Source organism: Mizuhopecten yessoensis, unplaced genomic scaffold, assembly GCF_002113885.1.
Source record: "Mizuhopecten yessoensis strain PY_sf001 unplaced genomic scaffold, ASM211388v2 scaffold4123, whole genome shotgun sequence".
Classification (NCBI taxonomy): domain Eukaryota; kingdom Metazoa; phylum Mollusca; class Bivalvia; order Pectinida; family Pectinidae; genus Mizuhopecten; species Mizuhopecten yessoensis.
Window position 1 is genome coordinate 1,295,253 of NW_018405387.1, and position 18,368 is coordinate 1,313,620.

Below are 18,368 nucleotides of genomic sequence, written 5' to 3' on the forward strand. Positions count from 1 at the left end.
TTGTTTCTTGTTTTAGTGCCTGTTTGACTAATTTATCGGCTTTTTCAATCCCTGGAATGTCTACATGGGCTGATACATATTCAAATTTAACGGGAATTCCTTGATTTTTAAGTGATTGTACTGAATATAAAATAGAATTAAGTACGGTCGTTCTTGTACTGTTTTTGGTTTACGGTTTCTTGTTCAGGGTTTTCCTGGTTAATAATTCTAAGTGCTAGACCTATGGTTATTAATTCGCTTGTATATACAGAACAGTTGTCTGTTAGTCTTACCGATATCGCTATATTATTTTCTGATGAATAATTCCCTAGTCCTAATCTATAGTTTTCAGGGTTTGTTTACCCGTCCGTATAGTATTTAGCTAGGTTTTTGTATTTATCATCGATAATAGATAATGTTATGGCCTTAGCTGCTATTGGGTTTTCTTTTTTATTTGTCGCGTTCAAAATATCTGTACTAATATCTAGTTGGTCTAGTAACCATGGTGGTGTTTGATTAGGAGATATTTCGTCTATTTGAATGTTCTCTAATTTGTGTTATTTTATTAAATCATTAGTCACTTGAATAAATGGTGGTTTTTTATGATCATTTAATTTATTTCTATATTTAGTGTCCTTGGCGTCTTGTACTATTTTACTGGGCGGGAAGTCTGTTCCTAACGTTTGTGTTCTAGCCCAGTATTGGAGAATTAATTTCTCTCTTCTTAACTTTAGGGTTAATTCACCGTATTCTGCTAGCAGACTGATTGATGGGATATTTTTAATTGCTCCCAGTGCTATTCTTAAGGTTTCATGTTGGATTATGTTAAGGGTAATAAGTGCATTGTCGGAGGCTGAGTAATATATTTGGCATCCGTAATCTATTTTCGACCTAATTAGAGCTTAATAGAGTGTGCGAAGTGTGTTTTTATTTTATCCTAATTTATATCCGGATACGAATACTAGTGCGTTTAGTGGCCTTTTTACAGCTTTCTTTCATATTATTAATATGTGGGATCCATGAACGTTTCTGATCGAATATCATTCCTAGGTATCTCGTTTGTTTTACATATTGAATGTTTTTATTACCTAGATGGGATCTGGTTGTTTATTTCTTCTAGAAATTGACATGGCTACCGTTTATTCTTTAGAGATTTTGAAGCCCCATTTATCAGCCCATTCTTGAATGGAATCAAGTGTTCTCCGAATTATTATACCATTATATGTTATGTTCATACCGCTATTCCAGATGTTGGTGTCGTCATCAAAGTTACTTATTCGCGCGTGGATTTTATTGTAACTTTTGAGTAATAAATGAGTCAGTTGGACTGTCACCAAGCATAATAGGATGCTAAGTGGGTATTTCTGTATTTTATATTATCTATGTCTCCATATGCATATTGAACAAAAGGCCAAAGCGGTAGTCATTTCAATTTTAAAACCGGGAAAGGATAAAGAAGTTCCGGCATCCTACAGACCAATCAGCAAACCTGTGTAAAACACTAGAAACCATGATAAATAACAAATTAAAATACCACACTACTAATAAAAAATCTTATAAGCGAAAATCGAAGCGGTTTCATAAATCACAGATCTACCATAGATTCCCTAGTTAGAATAACGTCCGAAATACAAAAAAATACGCTAAGTAAAAACCATCATACCTTAGCCGTGTTCCGAGATCTTGAAAAAGCATATGATCTTATCTGGAACGAGGGGCGACTAAAGTCACTTAAAGAAGTAGGTAAAACAGGCAACAACCTAAAGTTTATTACCCATTTTATTTTTTGCAGGATAGAAAAATTCGAGTAAGGATAAATAATACCCTATCAGATGAACATACATTAGAAAACGGAGTACCACAATATAGCGTAATCTCACCAACTCTATTTAATATCACCAACTCTATTTAATATATATATGAATAAGCTAGACTCTCATTTAAAACTCAAAAGTTACAATAAAATCCACCCGCGAATAGGTCAATTTGTTGACGACACCAGCATCTGGAAAAGCAGTATGTACATAACAGATAAATCATTTTCGACATTCTTAATTATCTAACCCTTTCACTGAATATTATTTGAAAATCTAGATGCAGATGCTTGAGCACAGTATTAGTCAATTTCAATGATAACTGACAATGCTGACATTATTGCGCCTTTCAAATCCCATCACGTGGGCTTAAATTTCCAACAATCTTGTCTAATGCATGTGCCTGTACCGTACTGTAGAGATACAAGTAACCTTTTACATTTTTAAGATCCATAATTGACTAATTGAATCCCATGCTTATTAATTTATTAAACACTACTATACATGTAGTATAACCAGACAAAGAGACAGTTTATTTAGTTACATTAGGGTATCCATTTAATAATATTAGAGTACCCATTTAGTCACATTTTTCTCCGTTATCGCTGGCCGATTTTTTTCTATGACAACACTGTATAATTACACAAATGTATTCTTACAATTTGACTCGAAACTCAAAAACAAAACGTTTACTCGATACCAAAAAAAGGACTCGAAAATCGAAACCTAGAATTTGATTTAAAATTAGAAAAAGTTTATTTAAAATCTGAAAAATGCAAAAATCGTACTCGAAAACGATCACTCGAAACTCGAACCTCGACAAAAAGTATTCATCTCAATTGACAGTCAGGGGTTAAAGCCGTTCATATTTTTTTTTATGTCATTTGGATCACACAGATAACAAAGAGCTTCGATCTTTTTATTTAAAAGTTTAATTAAATGCGATACAAATGAGATATAATATGATGATCACAGTTATATTCCTTTAATGGCAAGGAGCTTGAATGGCCTACGTCTTCATATGACCTGAGCTGTTGCGAGGGTGTTAAACCGATTAAAATGTCATAAAGGCGGTAACATATATTGTAATATCAGCACCTGCTCTGGGAAGAAAACCATACACATATATAATATTATATACACTTTTGAAGGGAAGAAGAGCAATAATAAGAAACTTTAATAGATGACTTTTCCTATTTCATTTTCCTATTTGACTTCTTGCATTGTATATTATTTATAAATGAATAATCATTATGATTTATTTTATATGAGTTAATCATTTTTTAAATTATTATTAAAGCAGTAAATCAGAACGTTATATCAAAACACCAGCATATAGGTATATACATCGTTAAACCCAAGGCTTATGGACATCATTGAACCTCAGACTCAAAGGCATCATTAAACCGCAAGCTCACGGACATCATTAAACGCAGGCTGAAAGACATCATTGAAACCAAATATTCACACCGTTTTGCGCACATTGCAGTAACGAGTGATTGTTTTATGAATAGTTGTAGCTCCGTCTATTCAAAAAGTAAATATGGTGATTGTGTTTCAATTGAGCAAATCAGTTTTTGAATGAATTATTTTATACTAAATCCGTTGGTGTTTTACAGATTTGAGTGCGTTCACTTCCACGAAGCCAAGTGTCAATGTCCCTGTAAAGCCGTGTGTGTTTCTTCATAAGGACAAGATCGTGGATACGTCTACACAGTTCACAGAAACCAACCCGCGCGTTGGAGTCTCTGTCAACAAAGTAGGAACGGGTCCATTTAAAATAGGTTGCTGCTTCTGTTTCGTTTTTGGATAAACGCCACATATCTTCCGCTAGTTCTTTGGTAGAATGATATTTAGATGTATCTAGATATGACTTTGGGGGAAAAAAGAGTTCGTATTGCGTTCGTCCACGGCCGACCGGTATCGCGTTCGAATTACGCCAATATATTTTAAACATTTTTTCCGTAACATAATCTTTACAGAATGAATTCTCAAAAGCCAGATAAAACTTATAATTTCGTATTTTATCATGACAACTCCCCCATTTAGACTTTGGACACTTTAGATTCCCACAACCACCATAGATATCAACACCATAGAACGAGTTCAATTTTTTCATGTATGATAACCTTTTGCTGGCCACTCCACAATGGGACACAAATATGATTGATTTGTTATAACGTGAATTCCAAGTAGATGATATATTGATAGGTTTCTTAGTTTCAGGGAGAAGGTGAAACCTGCCATACGTATGAAGTATGTCTGTATCTCTCCTGTAACCTAGCGTCCAATTAAACACATTTTTCCACATTTTCAATTTTTTCGATGGCGGATGGTAGCTTGGTGATTCCATAGAAAAAAATACCCATAGTTGTCCCGGATATTTTCTCAGCGGTTTTTCATCAAACAAACCTGGTCCTTGAAACACAATCACTGCATTTCTGTCCTTTGAAAACCCATCTTTCACATGGCATTTATGTTTGCAGTGACTAAATGGATTTCCAATATCAGATTGTTTTTTGTAGAAATAAACTGGAATGGATTCTTCCTGCTTAGACGAATTTTTCTGCTGAGAGTCACTGGAAAACAAAGTTGTCGTTGTTTTGTGTTTAAAACGATTTAAGATAGTTCCCCCATCTGCAGCGTAAAACATCCAGCCAATTCCAAAACCGATGATGATTAATACAGTGAAAACTTTAAATCTGAAAAGAAAAAAATATATCAGTTTAAAAATATACTTATTCTGAATATTTCTTGGATATTATATTTCTGCTGTACTTATTGTATGTCACATCTTTAAAAAGAAAATCCAATATCAAAATAAAATGCTTAGCATTCATTTCAATCGAGTAATAATATATTGCTTAACATTAATTATTGTAAGGAAACGTGATATAAGGAGTTTATATACGACACGAAATGATTGGAACTGGTTTATCTAATTATGTATTGTGCACAGGTTGAGAGGTTGACCCCAAACACATTTATGTAATGCTATTCTTAAGTATTAATATACAAGCAATGTAATGAGGCTAACATGTTGTGAATTAAAAGGAATTAATCCACAGATCGAATAAATGGATGTGGGAGGGAGATTTGGTAAAACACAACGAATCAAATACGAATTTAGTCATACTCTAAGTGACGGGACTAGAAACTGTTTGTGGGTAATCAGGATGTCGAGGTATACCGATGTGTTACAGTTGACTTGGTGTTCTAGCTCACTGGCCTTTTAATATTTGAGTACGCATGTTTTGTGCAATGACAGACCGGCAAGCACACTGTGTGATTGAGAAGCGTGGTAACATTGACGTGCCAGAAATTAAACTTGAATGTCAAAGAAGGTACAGGGCTATAATCAATTGAGAAACGATGATTCATTTTAGGACGGAAAAAAGAGTAGCTGTTTTGTGAATTCTATTACTTTTTTTTCAATCTTTCGAATCCGATTTCTTTACAAATCTTATCAAGGTATAGTGGGGTTTTGGTTTGATTTGTGTGTGTGTATCGTCCTTTTCACAGCTATGGTCATGTAAGGACGTACCAGGTTTTGAAACTGGAGGAAAGCCGACGTTCCCGGAGAAAAAACACCGACCTGGGGACTGTCCCACGTAGGTCTCGAACCGCGACCCAGTGGTGGAGGGCTAGTGGTAACAGATTGTCGGACGCCTTAACCACTTGGCCAACGTGGTTCAGGGCGATGATTTGTAGGAATGTCTTCACACTTACACTCAAAAGATTATCAACAAGATTTCTTCTCTTGAAAAAGGACGTTTTGAGAAACTGCATTTAATGTGATAGATATGACTAGGTTTCGATCATATATAAGTATACACGGGGGATGGGGAGAGGATCGTCCTCGCGAGGTTTGATCAACATGATTTAACAGCTTGGAAACAAAAGATTATGTCAAATATATTCAGGAATATCATTTCCAAAAGAAAGAGCTGAAAGTAGGAGAAACGATAAAATTCCTTCTTATTCAGCTACATGCAAGATCAGATTCATGATAAGTGCTATAGTTATACATTTAAGCAATAATATGAGGTACAAGCTGGAAAAGACAATCAAATGAGAAACGATGATTCATTTTGAGAAGGAAAAACAATCATTTTTTTAAATTGTATTACTTAATATTACGCATCTGGTTTCTATATCAATCTTATCAATGTTTGTTAGTTTAATGCAAAATTCTAGATTTTTTCTAAATGACTGCTCATTACGTATACATTACCTAAATCAATCCAGACGACATCGGCATACTCTCAAAAACGTCTGATAAACGTGAGGTTTTATCTCTGCAAGTTTCTTTTTCTATCAATGATATATTGAACTTTACGTAACATATGTAGCTTGATCGTCGCCTTTTTGATGACACAAAATACAATCTGTAAGCAGGGCAACGTCTATATGTTTGTGAAAGTTCAATTATTCTATGTGGATGTTACACTTTATCAAAATATAGTTAGTTAGGGGATTAGTCTACTGTTAACAAAACGTTTTTTTCTAATAGATCTTACTTTGTTGTTATCATACAATATTTGGTAGATTATTATTTTGTTGTTTCTCATAGAATTTCTGGTACATGTACAATTTATTATCTTTTTGTTTCTTTAGAATTTCTAGTAGATGTTTGTTTTGTTGTCATCATAGAACTTATGGTACATTTGAGTTTGTTATTATTATAGAATTTCTAATAGTTATTTTGTTTGTTGTTATCATAGAATTTTAGGCAGACTTTCAGTTTGTTGTTATCATAGAAATTCTGGTAGATTTTTAGTTTGATGTTATCATAGAATTTCAGGTAGATTTTATTTTTTTGTTACTTAGCTTAGAGATTTCTGGTAGTTTTTAGTGTGTTGTTTTTTAGGGTCTCTGGTAGACTTTAAGTATCTGGCTATTAGAGTTACCGTACCATTGATATTAGGCATGGGCCATTAGCATCTGTTAAGACAGGGGTATAAAACACAAATCAGCAATGATATAGCCCATCTGCATCTATTAAAAGGAGAAGCTTATAAGCAGCAACTAAAAAGATAATATATATATAAATGTACATAAGACGCTATAAGAACAACTCTCTCTGTGTAAAATCAAATTACCTATTAAGCGTAGTCCACTTCATTTTCGGATGTTGTATCTGGAATATTACTCAAGACATCGACACTGAAAAACAATTTTTTAAAAATTCATTTCATTTTCACTTGCCGGCTAAACAATAAGCTATATTAAACAAAATAAAAATAACGAATAAATTAATACCGAAAAAAGTAATGAATAAAAATAAACTTAAGTTGTAATTTATGGAAAGATTTCCAGAACATTAACCTGCAATATCATCGCGTAAGAAACGACGTAATAGAACTCTGTGAGGATATACACAAACGACGTAACAGTACTCTGTGAGGATATACATAAACGACGTAACAGTACTCTGTGTTGATATACACAAACGACGTAACATTTCTCTGTTAGGATATACACAAACGACGTTACAGCACTCTGTGATGATATACACAAACGACGTTACAGCACTCTGTGAGGATATAAACAAACGACGTAACAGTACTCTGTGAGGATATCCACAAACGACGTGAAAGTTCTCTGTAAGGATATAAACAAACGACGAAACAGTACTCTATAAGGATTTAAACAAACGACGAAACAGTACTCTATAAGGATTTATACAAACGACGTAACAGTACTCTGTGAGGACATACACAAACGACGTAACAGTACTCTGTGTTGATATATACAAACGATGTAACAGTACCCTGTAAGGATATAACCAAACGACGTAACAGTAAACTGTGAAGATATACACAAATGATGTAACAGTAATTTGTGTGACGACATACACAGACGACGTAACATTACTCAGTGTAAGGATATACACAAACAACGTGACAGGACTCTGTAAGGATATACACAAACAACGTGACAGGACTCTGTAAGGATATACACAAACAACGTGACAGTACTCTGTAAGGATATCAACACAGAGTACTTTTACGTCGTTTGTGTATGGCCTCACAGAGTACTGTTTCGTCGTTTGTATAAATCATCACAGAGAAATGTTACGTCGTTTGTTTATATCCTGACAGTGTACTGTCACGTCGTTTGTTTATATCCTCAAAAAGTACTGTCACGTCGTTTGTTTGTATCCTCACATAGTAATGTTACGTCGTTGGTATAGATCCTCACAGAGTACTGTCACCTCGTTTGTGTATATCCTTACAGAGTCCTGTCACGTTGTTTGTGTGTATCCTTAAAGAGTACTGTCACGTTGTTAGTACTGTTACGTCGTTTGTATATATCCTCACAGAGTACTGCTACGTCGTTTGTGTATGGCCTCACAGAGTACTGTTACGTCGTTTCTATAAATCCTTATAGAGTGCTGTTACATCGTTTGTGTATGTCCACACAGTGTACTGTCACGTCGTTTGTGTATACCTTCACAGTGTACTGTTACGTCGTTTGTATAAATCATCACAGAGAACTGTTCCGTCCTTTGTGTAAATCCTCAAAGAGTACTGTTACGTCGTGTGTGTAAATCCTCACAGAGTTCTGTTACGTCGTTTGTATATATCCTCACAGAGTACTATCACGTCGTTTGTGTATTTCTTCACAAAGAACTGCTACGTCGTTAGTGTATATCCTCACACAGAGTAATGTCACGTCGTTTGTTTATATCCTGACAGTGTACTGTCACGTCGTTTGTTTATATCCTCCCAAAGTACTGTTTCGTCGATTGTGTATATCTTCACAGGGTACTGTTACGTCGTTTCTATAAATCCTTATAGAGTGCTGTTACATCGTTTGTGGATATCAACACAGAGTACTGTTATATCGTTTGTGTATAACAATACAGAGTACTTTTACGTCGTTTGTGTGTGTCCTCACAGAGTACTGTTTCGTCGATTGTGTATATCCTCACAATGTACTGTTACGTCGTTTCTATAAATCCTTATAGAGTAATGTTACGTCGTCTTTGTATGTCGTCACACAAATTACTGTTACATCATTTGTGTATGTCCTCACAGAGGACTGTTACGTTGTTAGTGTAAATCCTCACAGAGACCTGTTACGTCGTTTGTGTCAATCCACACAGAGTACTGTTACCTCGTTTGTGTAAATCCTCACAGAGCACTGTTACGTCGTTTGTATATATCCTCACAGAGTAATGTTAAGTCGTCTGTGTATGTCGTCACACAAATTACTGTTACATCATTTGTGTATGTCCTCACAGGGTACTGTTACGTCGTTTGGGATATACTCACAGAGAACTGTTACGCTGTTTGTGTAAATCCTCACAGCGTAATGTCAGGTCGTTTGTGTATATCCACACAGAGTACTGTTTCGTCGTTTGTGTATATACTCACAGAGTGCTGTTTCGTCGTTTGTGTAAATCATCACAGAGAAATGTTACGTCGTTTGTTTTTATCCTTACAGGGCACTGTTACATCGTTTGTTTATATCCTGACAGTGTACTGTCACGTCGTTTGTTTATATCATCATAGAGTAATGTTACGTCGTTGGTATAGATCCTCACAGAGTACTGCTACGTCGTTTGTGTATGGCCTCACAGAGTACTGTTACGTCGTGTGTGTAAATCCTCACAGAGACCTGTTACGTCGTTTGTGCTATACTCACAGAGAACTGTTACGCTGTTTGTGTAAATCCTCCCAGAGTACTGTTACGTTGTGTGTGTAAATCCTCACAGCGTAATGTTACGTCGTTTGTATCAATCCTTATAGAGTAATGTTTCGTCGTTTGTTTAAATCCTTATAGAGTACTGTTTCGTCGTTTGTATAAATCCACACAGAGTACTGTTTCGTCGATTGTGTATATCTTCACAGAGTACTGTCACGTCGTTTGTTTGTATCCTCACATAGTAATGTTACGTCGGTTGTGTACATCAACACAGAACACTGTTATATCGTTTGTATATATCAACACAGAGAACTGTTACGTCGCTCGTGTAAATCCTCACAGAGACCTGTTACGTCGTTTGTGATATACTCACAGAGTAATGTTACGTCATTTGTGTAAATCCTCACAGTGAACTGTTACGTTGTTTGTGTAAATACTCACAGCGTAATGTTACGTTGTTTGAGTAAATCCTCACAGAGACCTGTTACGTCGTTTGTGCTATACTCACAGAGAACTGTTACACAAACAACGTAACAGTTCTCTGTGATGATTTACACAAACAACGTAACAGTTCTCTGTGAGGATTTACACTAACAACGTAACAGTACTCTGTGTGGATTTACACAAACGACGTAACAGTACTCTGTGAGGATTTACACAAACGACGTAACAGTTCTCTGTGATGATTTACACAAACAGCGTAACAGTTCTCTGTGAGAATTTACACTAACAACGTAACAGTACTCTGTGAGGATTTACACAAACGACGTAACATTACTCTGTGAGGATTTACACAAACGACGTAACAGTACTCTGTGTGGATTTACACAAACGACGTAACAGTACTCTGTGAGGATTTACACAAACGACGTAACAGTTCACTGTGAGGATTTACACTAACAACGTAACAGTACTCTGTGAGGATTTACACTAACAACGTAACAGTTCTCTGTGTAGATATACACAAACAACGTAACAGTTCACTGTGAGGATTTCCACAAACGACGTAACAGTACTCTATGAGGATTTACACAAACAACGTAACAGTCCTCTGTGAAGATATACACAAACAACGTAACAGTACTCTGGGAGTATATCACAAACGACGTAACAGTTCTCTGTGATGATTTACACAAACAGCGTAACAGTTGACTGTGAGGATTTACACTAACAACGTAACACTCCTCTGTGTAGATATACACAAACAACGTAACATACACACAAACAACGTGACAGTACTCTGTAAGGATATACACAAACAGTGTAACATTACTCTGTGAGGATATACACTAACGACGTAATGGTACTCTGTGTTGATGTACACAAACGACTTGACATTACTCTGTGTGATGATATACCCAAACGACGTAACATTACTATGTGAGGATATACACAAACAACGAAACATTACTCTTTAAGGATATACACAAACAACGTGACAGTACTCTTTAAGGATGCAAACAAACGACGTGACAGTACTCTGTGAGGATATTACTCTGTGAGGATTTACACTAACAATGTAACAGTCCTCTGTGTAGATATACACAAACGACGTAACAGTACTCTGTAAGGATATAAACAAACGACGTAACAGTTCTCTGTGAGGATTTACACTAACAACGTAACACTCCTCTGTGTAGATATACACAAACAACGTAACAGTACTCTGGGAGTATATCACAAACGACGTAACAGTACTATGTGAGGATATACACAAACGACGAAACAGCACTCTGTGAGGATATACACAAACGACGAAACAGTACTCTGTGAGGATATAAACAAACGACGTAACAGTACGCTGTGAGGATATACACAAACGACGTAACATTACTCTGTAAGGATATATACAAACGACGTAACATTGCTCAGTGTAAGGATATACACAAACGACGTGACATTACTCTCTAAGCATATACACAAACAGTGTAACATTACTCTCTGAGGATATACACTAACGACGTAAGCTCTGTGTTGATATATACAAACGATGTTACAGTACTCTGTGTTGATATACACAAACGATGTAACAGTACTCTGTAAGGATATAAACAAACGACGTAACAGTACTCTGTGAGGATTTATACTAACAACGTAACAGTTCTCTGTGAGTATATCACAAACGACGTAACAGTGCTCTGTGAGGATATACACAAACGACGAAACAGCACTCTGTGAGGATATACACAAACGACGTAACAGTTCTCTGTGATGATTTACACAAACGACGTAACAGTACTCTGTAAGGATATAAACAAACGACGTAACAGTACGCTGTGAGGATATACACAAACGACGTAACAGTTCTCTGGGATGATTTACACAAACATCGTAACAGTTCGCTGTGAGAGTTTACACTAACAACGTAACAGTACTCTGTGAGGATATACACAAACGACGTGACAGTACTCTGTGAGGATTTACACAAACAGCGTAACAGTTCTCTGTGAGAATTTACACTAACAACGTAACAGTACTCTGTGAGCATATCACAAACGACGTAACAGAACTCTGTGAGGATATACACAAACGACGAAACAGCACTCTGTGAGGATATACACAAACGACGTGACAGTACTCTGTGAGGATATACACAAACAACGTAACAGTTCTCTGTGAGGATTTACACAAACGACGTACCAGTACTCTGTGAGGATTTACACAAACAACGTAACATTCCTCTGTGAGTATTTACACAAACAACGTAACAGCACTCTGTGAGTATATCACAAACGACATAACAGTACTCTGTGAGGATATACACAAACAACGTAACATTACTCTTTAAGGTTATACACAAACAACGTGACAGTACTCTGTAAGGATATACACAAACAGTGTAACATTACTCTGTGAGGATATACACGAACGACGTAAGGGTACTCTGTGTTGATGTACACACACGACGTGACATTACTCTGTGTGATGATATACACAAACGACGTAACATTACTATGTGAGGATATACACAAACAACGTAACATTACTCTTTAAGGATATACACAAACAACGTGACAGTACTCTGTGAGGATATAAACAAACGACGTAACAGTTCTCTGTGAGGATTTACACAAACGACGAAACAGTTCACTGTGAGGATTTACACAAACGACGTAACAGTACTCTGTGAGGATATACACAAACGACGTAACATTACTCTGTGAGGATATACACAAACGACGTAACATTACTCTGTGAGGATATAAACAAACGACGTGACAGTACTCTTTAAGGATATAAACAAACGACGTGACAGTACTCTGTGAGGATATAAACAAACGACGTGACATTACTCTGTGAGGATATACACAAACGACGTAACAGTACTCTGTGAGGATATACACTAACGACGTAGCAGTACTTTGTGAAGAAATACACAAACGACGTTATAGTACTCTGTTAGGACATACACAAACGACGTGACAGTACTTTTTGAGGACATACACAAACGACATTGACTGTGCGCATTCTGATAAGAAATACAATATTTTTCATCATTTCCTTTTCTACGAAACTTACACACGTATACACTTTATTACGAGGCACGGTAGTCTAGTGCTAGGACGACTAGCTCGTGACCAAAGGGTTGCGGGTTCGAGTCACGGCACGGCACTGTGTTGTATCTATTAGCCGGATACTTTATTCCGCTTGTTCCAGTCCACTCGGCTGTAAATGAGTTCGTGGTTAGGTAGTGCTAGAAGTATTGAATGCTAGTTGTGAGCGCCGAAATGGCATCAACGGCTGTATGCTCCCCAGTGAGTTGAGAAATATATGAGCTGGTTGCGTAGGTCTTATAACCACGTATACTAATTTGTGACCAGCTTTGAGACAACCTTCGAACTAGGTTGTGATAAAGGTGGTTATGAGAACCTCGACTTATATATCTTCATTCTATGTAAAAACATAATGTGTTAAGTATTTCGTTTCTTTTCAAGATTCATTGTACCTGTGTATATGCTTATTTTCCATTGTATTTGTTCATTCAAAAATAGTTCTGAAATACTGAAGACAAAAATTCCAACGTACATGTACCTCATATATTGAAGTGATATACAGTCCTTCACGAACGATTCATCAGCAAAGTTTTCCAAACTGTTCAAAATATCCGGAATGAAACCTGTTTATATTGCTGCCTTTTAACAGTAGATGAAATGATACAAAGCAGTCTCGAATTCACTTTATATACTTAATATCCCCACTTTATTTCTATCAAACGTACTTATACACATGTCATCAATAACTTTATCTTAGCCACAGACACAAGTATCAATATATAATAACCAGGGTGATGCTCTAACATCAGTATAATCCGCGTTGGTAAAGACAGAATTTTCTTTACACTTGACTGAATCGAATGCACCCCTTTTCTATACCGTATTAGCATTAGCATATCTATTTGTTGATACCGGTCTAGTCATGTCGAACACACAGATCAACACGCTACCCTAATTGATGGCATACCAACCCAAAAGTTCACACATCTGATAAGTCATATTCAAAGTACCAAGTTTACTATTTGTACTAACATGTCAGGATTGAACGGCATTTTTTCAATTTGATGCTTGTTTGAACACAAATCGGTAAGAGCTTCATTTTAAATATGTAGGTGACTGATTTGCGTTCATACTAGTTAATACTGCTTCTAAATGGCACTAATTCATAGCAAATAATTCATCAACTTCAGATCAATTGACACGCTTGTAATGGGAAGCGCTTTGGAATAATTTAATGGTGTATAGACATGTATTGTCCATCGTACACAAATCGCACTGTATAAAGGCCTTCCAATGGCCTGTTGATGTAGTATCTCATCATGGTTGAGACTGTATACAGCACTGACATAAACATGACACTTTTTATTCAAACTGACATTCATTTAAACTTTTGTTCAGAGTGGTTTCATATTATCCAAACGTCAAATTAAAGGACATGCATACAAACATGAATCCGAGCTGCGCAATATTTATATATAAGACACAATACAATATATAGAGGATATTGAATGGTTGCCTGTTGAATACCATATGTTTCATGAGTATGGCAGAATATCAATATTTTTCTCGAGTTGGGTATAATCAGTGGTATTATACGTTAAATCTATTTTTTCTAGTCGCGTAATATGTGATGTCATGTTCTAATAACGTAATACTTGACAACAAGGCAGAGCGCCATTTTGAATGGGTTACTCAACTAAATTCTGCTTTTTGCTGCCATTATAGGGTAAGATTTCCACACAAAAATGAAATAAATTAAGAACTTATGTAAATTCCATTTAAATGTATGTTGCAAAGGTTAACAAACTTAAGAAACTGAAAATCTACGCAGTGAATAAAAAATGACGTTCTGATAAGACAATATAATAGGTGTTACATGTGAATGTATTAAATTTCGTATATCTTCACTGTAATGAAGATATAACTTATCAATCAAGTGTATATTCCCTAGTATTTCACTGGTGAAATGTATTAAATATATTTATTTACATACCAAATATTATATTCATGCCGACAATGACTCAGCGTGTTTTGCTGGTTCTAGGGAATGCGAGGTCGGTTGACACCTAGCAACTGAATCCATTGGCCCCACAGCGTCAAAAATGATAAAACGTCCGGGGAAGTCGAAATGAATATTGCTTTTTCAGTGTAAGGTTTCAAATTAATTTAATTTTTTTAAATAACAGCACAGTGCCTCTTTTTCACGGACCATGTCACACAGCAAAATCGAGTGATTAACTGGGATAACTCCAAAGTATTGCACAAAGCGTCAGATAAAGGAAGCCATCTGGATACGCCGCAGTGGGCCAGTTCTAAATCGAGAGGTGGAGGCTCATAGACTCTCGCACAAATATGTCAACGTATTAAAAAAAGTGTAGCTGAATCGACAAAAATATTTGGTGTTTCCGGTAATCCTACATTCTCTATTTTTTGTGTCTACCCTTAACATTAAAACTTGTTACCTACCTACATACCCTATTTTTTTCCAACATGTTACATGTTACAGGAAAACCATGTATTTTTTTGACTGGCCCAGCAGTAAACAGCTGTTACAAATACCTACTATGGATTTAGCAGCATTACGCAATACTTAACTACAATTTGACACCAAATCATTAACGTCTAAATTATTAACAAAGTGAATTTTGCAATCGAAATGACTGTCTCGTGATCCTGTATATTTCGGTCGTATCATATTTCGGTATAATTTTAACTACTATCATCATCCATAATTAGAATGAAATCATACAGCAGGTTAAACGAACTCGTCAGTGGGCATTAGAAAATCAGGAACTTAATTGACTTCCTCCTTAAAGACACGCGTGTCCCTTCCTGTAGGACACACGTGTTCCTCCCTCCTGTATAACACACGTGTTTCCCTTCCTGTAGGACACACGTGTTCCTCCCTCCTATATAACACACGTGTTCCCCTTCCTGTGAACACACGTATCCGTCCCTCCTGTAAAACAAACGTGTTCTCCTTCCTGTAAGACACACACGTGTTCCTTCCTCATTTAAAACACAAGTGTTTCCCTTCCTGTAGGACACACGTGTCCCCCTCCTGTAAAATAAACGTGTCCTTTCCTCCTGTAAGACACAAATGTCCCTCCCTCCTGTAAGACACAAATGACCCTCCCTCCCGCAAGACACATGTGTCCCTCTCTCCTGTAAGACGAAAATGTCCCTCCCTCCTGTATGACGCGAATTTCCCTCCCTCTTAAAAGACACACGTGTCCTTTCCTCCAGTAAAACTCACGTCTTCCTACCATCAGTAAGACACACTTGTGCTCCCTTATGTAAGACACACTTGTACCTCTCTTCTGTAAAACACCCGTGTCCCTCCCTCCTATAAGACACACGTGTCCGACCCTCCTATAAGACACACTTTTCCCTCTCTCATGTAAGGCACAAATGTCCCTCCCTCATGTAAGGCACAAATGTCCCTTCCTCCTATAAGACACACGTGTCCCTTCCTCCAGTAATACTCATGTGTTCCCACCATCAGTAAGACACACTTGTTCTCCCTCCTATAAGACACACGTGTCCCTTCCTCCAGTAATACTCACGTGTTCCTACCATCAGTAAGACACACTTGTTCTCCCTCCTATAAGACACACGTATCCCTTGCTCAAGTAAGACTTACGTGGTCCTACCATCAGTAAGACACACTTGTCCCTCTCTCATGTAAGGCACAAATGTCCCTCCCTCCTATAAGACACACGTATTCCTTCCTCCTGTAAGACTCACATGTTCCTACCAACAGTAAGACACTTGTTCTCCCTCCTATAAGACACACGTGTCCCTTCCTGCAGTAAGATACATGTGTTCCTACCATCAGTAAGACACACTTGTGCTCCCTCATGTAAGACACACTTGTCCCTCCTTCATGTAAGACACACATGTACCTCCCTCCAATAAGACAAACTTGTTCTCCCTCCTGTAAGACACACGTGTCCCTCCCTCCTGTAAAACATATGTGTCCCTCTCTCCAGTAAGACTCACGTGTTCCTAACATCAGTAAGACACACTTGTGCTCCCTCCTATAAGAGACACGTGTCCCTTCCTCCAGTAAGACTCACGTGTTCCTACCATCAGTAAGACACACTTGTGCTCCCTCATGTAAGACTCACTTGCAACTCGTTCATGTAAGACACAAATGTACCTCCCTCCAGTAAGACACACTTGTTCTCCCTCCTGTCAGACACACGTGTCCCACCCTCCTGTAAAACATATGTGTCCCTCTCTCCAGTAAGACTCACGTGTTCCTACCATCAGTAAGACACACTTGTGCTCCCTCATGTAAGACACACTTGCCACTCCTTCATGTAAGACACAAATGTACCTCCCTCCAGTAAGACACACTTGTTCTCCTTCCTGTAAGACACACGTGTCCCTCCCTCCTGTAAAACACATGTGTCCCTCACTTCTGTAAGACATATTTGTCCCTCTCTCCTGTGAGTCACACTTGTCCCTCATTCCTGTAAGACATATGTGTCCCTCCCTCCAGTAATACTCACGTGTTCCTACCATCAGTAAGACACACTTGTTCTCCCTCCTATAAGACACACGTGTCCCTTACTCCCGAAGCCACACGTGAGGTACATACATTGTTTGTCCAACATGGATGCTTTCACTGACCTTTACAATTTTGTCGTCTAAATCAAGCGACGGCGTTGTATTTGGACGTCATAATCAAAACCTGCCAAAAGATGTTTAGGAAAGTTGCATCTCGAGATGTGCACACACTGCATACTAAAACTTACATTTTCTTCAATGACCTTGCCAATCATTTGTCCGTAAAGAGTAAGGTCGATCGATATTGTAGGCATCGCAGTCAGATCTGCGCTTGACAACCATTAATGACTATTCCTTTTTTTCCTAGCGATTTACTGTGTATTATCCATAATTTAGATTCCCTCTTTTCCATTTTCTGTATCCATGCCATTGTGATATCCCTGGATCAATGATAATTATTTCTTTCTGGTTTTTGAGACATGGCGTAGTCACAAGGAATCGATATTTCTTGTTGCACACGTTCTTGTGTTTTGGGGAGAATTGACTTAATTCCTGTTCAGAGTTAGTCGCATGATGCCATACCATTAAATGTTGGCATTGATCTGTTTACTTAATAAACAATATTTATCCAAGTTAGGGTTTCCTTTTTAATGAACATACTACAGACTGTATCCCCGTTCTATACATTGATCCATATCAGGAGGAGTACGCGTGGTGCTATGCAGTATTTACACCAGCGCATAGACGGCCAAGTGTGGTATTTCTTTTTGATATTCGCTTGATCTCGTACTTCTTTTAAACGTACAAACATATTGATTTTCTTTCAAATACATTGTACAAACAAAAGTTGAACAATTATTCGCGTCGTCCTTTTAATATTACAAAAACTAAAACCACATAATACGACCAAATA

General features: G+C 37.1%; 1 protein-coding gene across 3 annotated transcripts in view; it reads right to left on the minus strand.

Annotated features, from left to right (window-relative positions):
* Positions 1 to 2,671: 2,671 nt before the first annotated feature.
* LOC110448668 (alpha-(1,3)-fucosyltransferase C-like) overlaps positions 2,672 to 18,368 on the minus strand; it is a 36,488-nt gene continuing 20,791 nt past the window's right edge. Inside the window, exons 1-3 of one of the 3 annotated variants that reach the window (XM_021495050.1) lie at positions 13,479 to 13,839; positions 6,896 to 6,959; positions 2,672 to 4,495 (exon numbers count right to left, since the gene is read on the minus strand). In XM_021495050.1, coding sequence (XP_021350725.1) covers positions 3,385 to 4,495; positions 6,896 to 6,918 — 1,134 coding nt within the window. In that variant the 5' untranslated portion in view covers positions 6,919 to 6,959; positions 13,479 to 13,839 and the 3' untranslated portion in view covers positions 2,672 to 3,384. Of the gene's footprint in view, positions 4,496 to 6,895; positions 6,960 to 13,478; positions 13,840 to 18,368 lie in introns of those variants that run through there. The other 2 variants (XM_021495049.1, XM_021495048.1) reach the window with 2 other exon arrangements.